Source organism: Schistocerca serialis, chromosome 5 (assembly GCF_023864345.2).
Source record: "Schistocerca serialis cubense isolate TAMUIC-IGC-003099 chromosome 5, iqSchSeri2.2, whole genome shotgun sequence".
Classification (NCBI taxonomy): Eukaryota; Metazoa; Arthropoda; class Insecta; order Orthoptera; family Acrididae; genus Schistocerca; species Schistocerca serialis.
The window spans coordinates 795,156,515-795,158,174 of NC_064642.1; the positions used below are offsets into that span (position 1 = coordinate 795,156,515).

General features: G+C 43.8%; 1 protein-coding gene across 1 annotated transcript; it reads left to right on the forward strand.

The window, feature by feature from the left end:
- Window positions 1–207: 207 nt before the first annotated feature.
- LOC126482229 (putative gustatory receptor 28b) lies at window positions 208–960 on the forward strand. Its single transcript, XM_050106208.1, has one exon. It carries the CDS (start codon window positions 208–210, stop codon window positions 958–960), a length of 753 nt encoding a protein of 250 aa, XP_049962165.1.
- Window positions 961–1,660: the final 700 nt, after the last annotated feature.

A 1,660-nucleotide genomic window follows, 5' to 3' on the forward strand; every position in this document is an offset into this window, starting at 1 on the left:
CAGTTACTATATAAAAACTTTGATTCAGAATACTCCAAAACCGCCAGGTTCGTGCATCGCGTGTTATTCCTACTCGTCTTATACTCAGCGTGTCTGTATGGTATCTCTTCATGCCAGACCCAATATAACACTGATGCTCTAGTTATGATACTTTTGTTCTACACTCCAAGGAATATTGTTACGTTACAGTTTAGCACCTTTAATACGATGCTATACAGAAGATTTAAACAACTGAACGGACACTTGCTGCAGAAGTACAGCATACAATCAGAAGAACAGCTCGACTGCGAAGTTTCGTCTGCGCTGATTGTTACTTCTAAAACCTATGTACCAAAAAGCTATTGTGAACTACTTGACAGTGAGTTTCGTCTATCAGCTCGTAGACAACGATCAGAATTACCGAAGAAACGCAAGAATGTATTAGAAGTGCATGCAGAGGTGATATGTGTTGATAACTTATCGGTGGCTCATTTACAGAAGATACATTCTTTATTGGAAGACGTTTCTGGAGCCATCAACGCTGGGTACGGTGTACAGAACATAGCTGAAATAACAAGTTGCTTTTTACATATTGTAATCCTCAGTTATATAGTTGTGACAGACATACTAGGAAAGGCAACACCTTGGTTTCATGCATCTAAACGGCATTCTATCACAGTGTTGTTGTCCTTACCGTGGGCAGCTCTGTCAGCTTTTAGAATTGTCAGCATAGTGTACAGCTGTGAGGTGGTGGCTCAGGAGGCCAACCACACGGAACAGCTGGTCAATAAGCTGCTGCTGCTGGCGCCGATGGCAGACAGAGGTCGCAGTACTGGTCTGCACAGTTTCGCCCAACAGCTGAACGACAGTGGGCTCAAGTACAGCGCGGCAGGACTGTTCCCCATAGACCGGTCGCTGCTTGCGAGCTGTCTGGCCGCCAACGTCAACTACCTGGTAATCCTCGTTCAGTTTGGGATGTAAACAGCGGGGCAACACGTCTACACGCAACACGAGCAGCAGAACACATACTATTCATTTCTTGACACAGTACATTTACTGTGTGAGTGTTCAAATTGTTAGATTCAAGACAGTTTTTCAAGTATGTGTCGACTGCTTTTCCATGTGATGATAGACTACTGTAGAAGAAACTGCACTAACGCAATTTTTCAACACAGTGAGTGTTTTTTGGAAGCTCTCTGCTGTTGTCTTCTAATAGTAGTAGAACACAACTGATTGTTGCACTGGTCCTAACAGTGACATGTTTCTTTCCATACTGTGTTGAGGGCACTGTTAACCAAACTGTCGATCGAAGCATAATTTCTTAACTTGAGGAGTCCTGCTGGTATTTCCATGATTGAGTTCATCGTCGTGCTAATAGACACTTCATTACTTTTCCACGGATATAGTAAATATCTTCTTGTTCCTACTCTGTGGGTGTGCGCAAGTAAAAAAAAAAAAAAATCATCCTGGGAAGTTTTAGTCAGTCATTACTTGTAAGGGAAAGCGGAGATCTACAGTGTGAATTAGCAAAAAATTTAAGATTTTGTAGACGTCTGAGAGCAGAACGGCCGGCCGGAGTGGTCGAGCGGTTCTAGGCGCTACAGTCTGGAACCGCGCGACCGCTACAGTCGCAGGTTCGAATCCTGCCTCGGGCATGGATGTGTGTGATGTCCTTAGGTTA

What these genes read in the sequence shown, in the direction of transcription:
- LOC126482229 (XM_050106208.1), top strand. Translation starts at nt 208, where the DNA reads ATGCTATACAGAAGATTTAAACAACTGAACGGACACTTGCTGCAGAAG.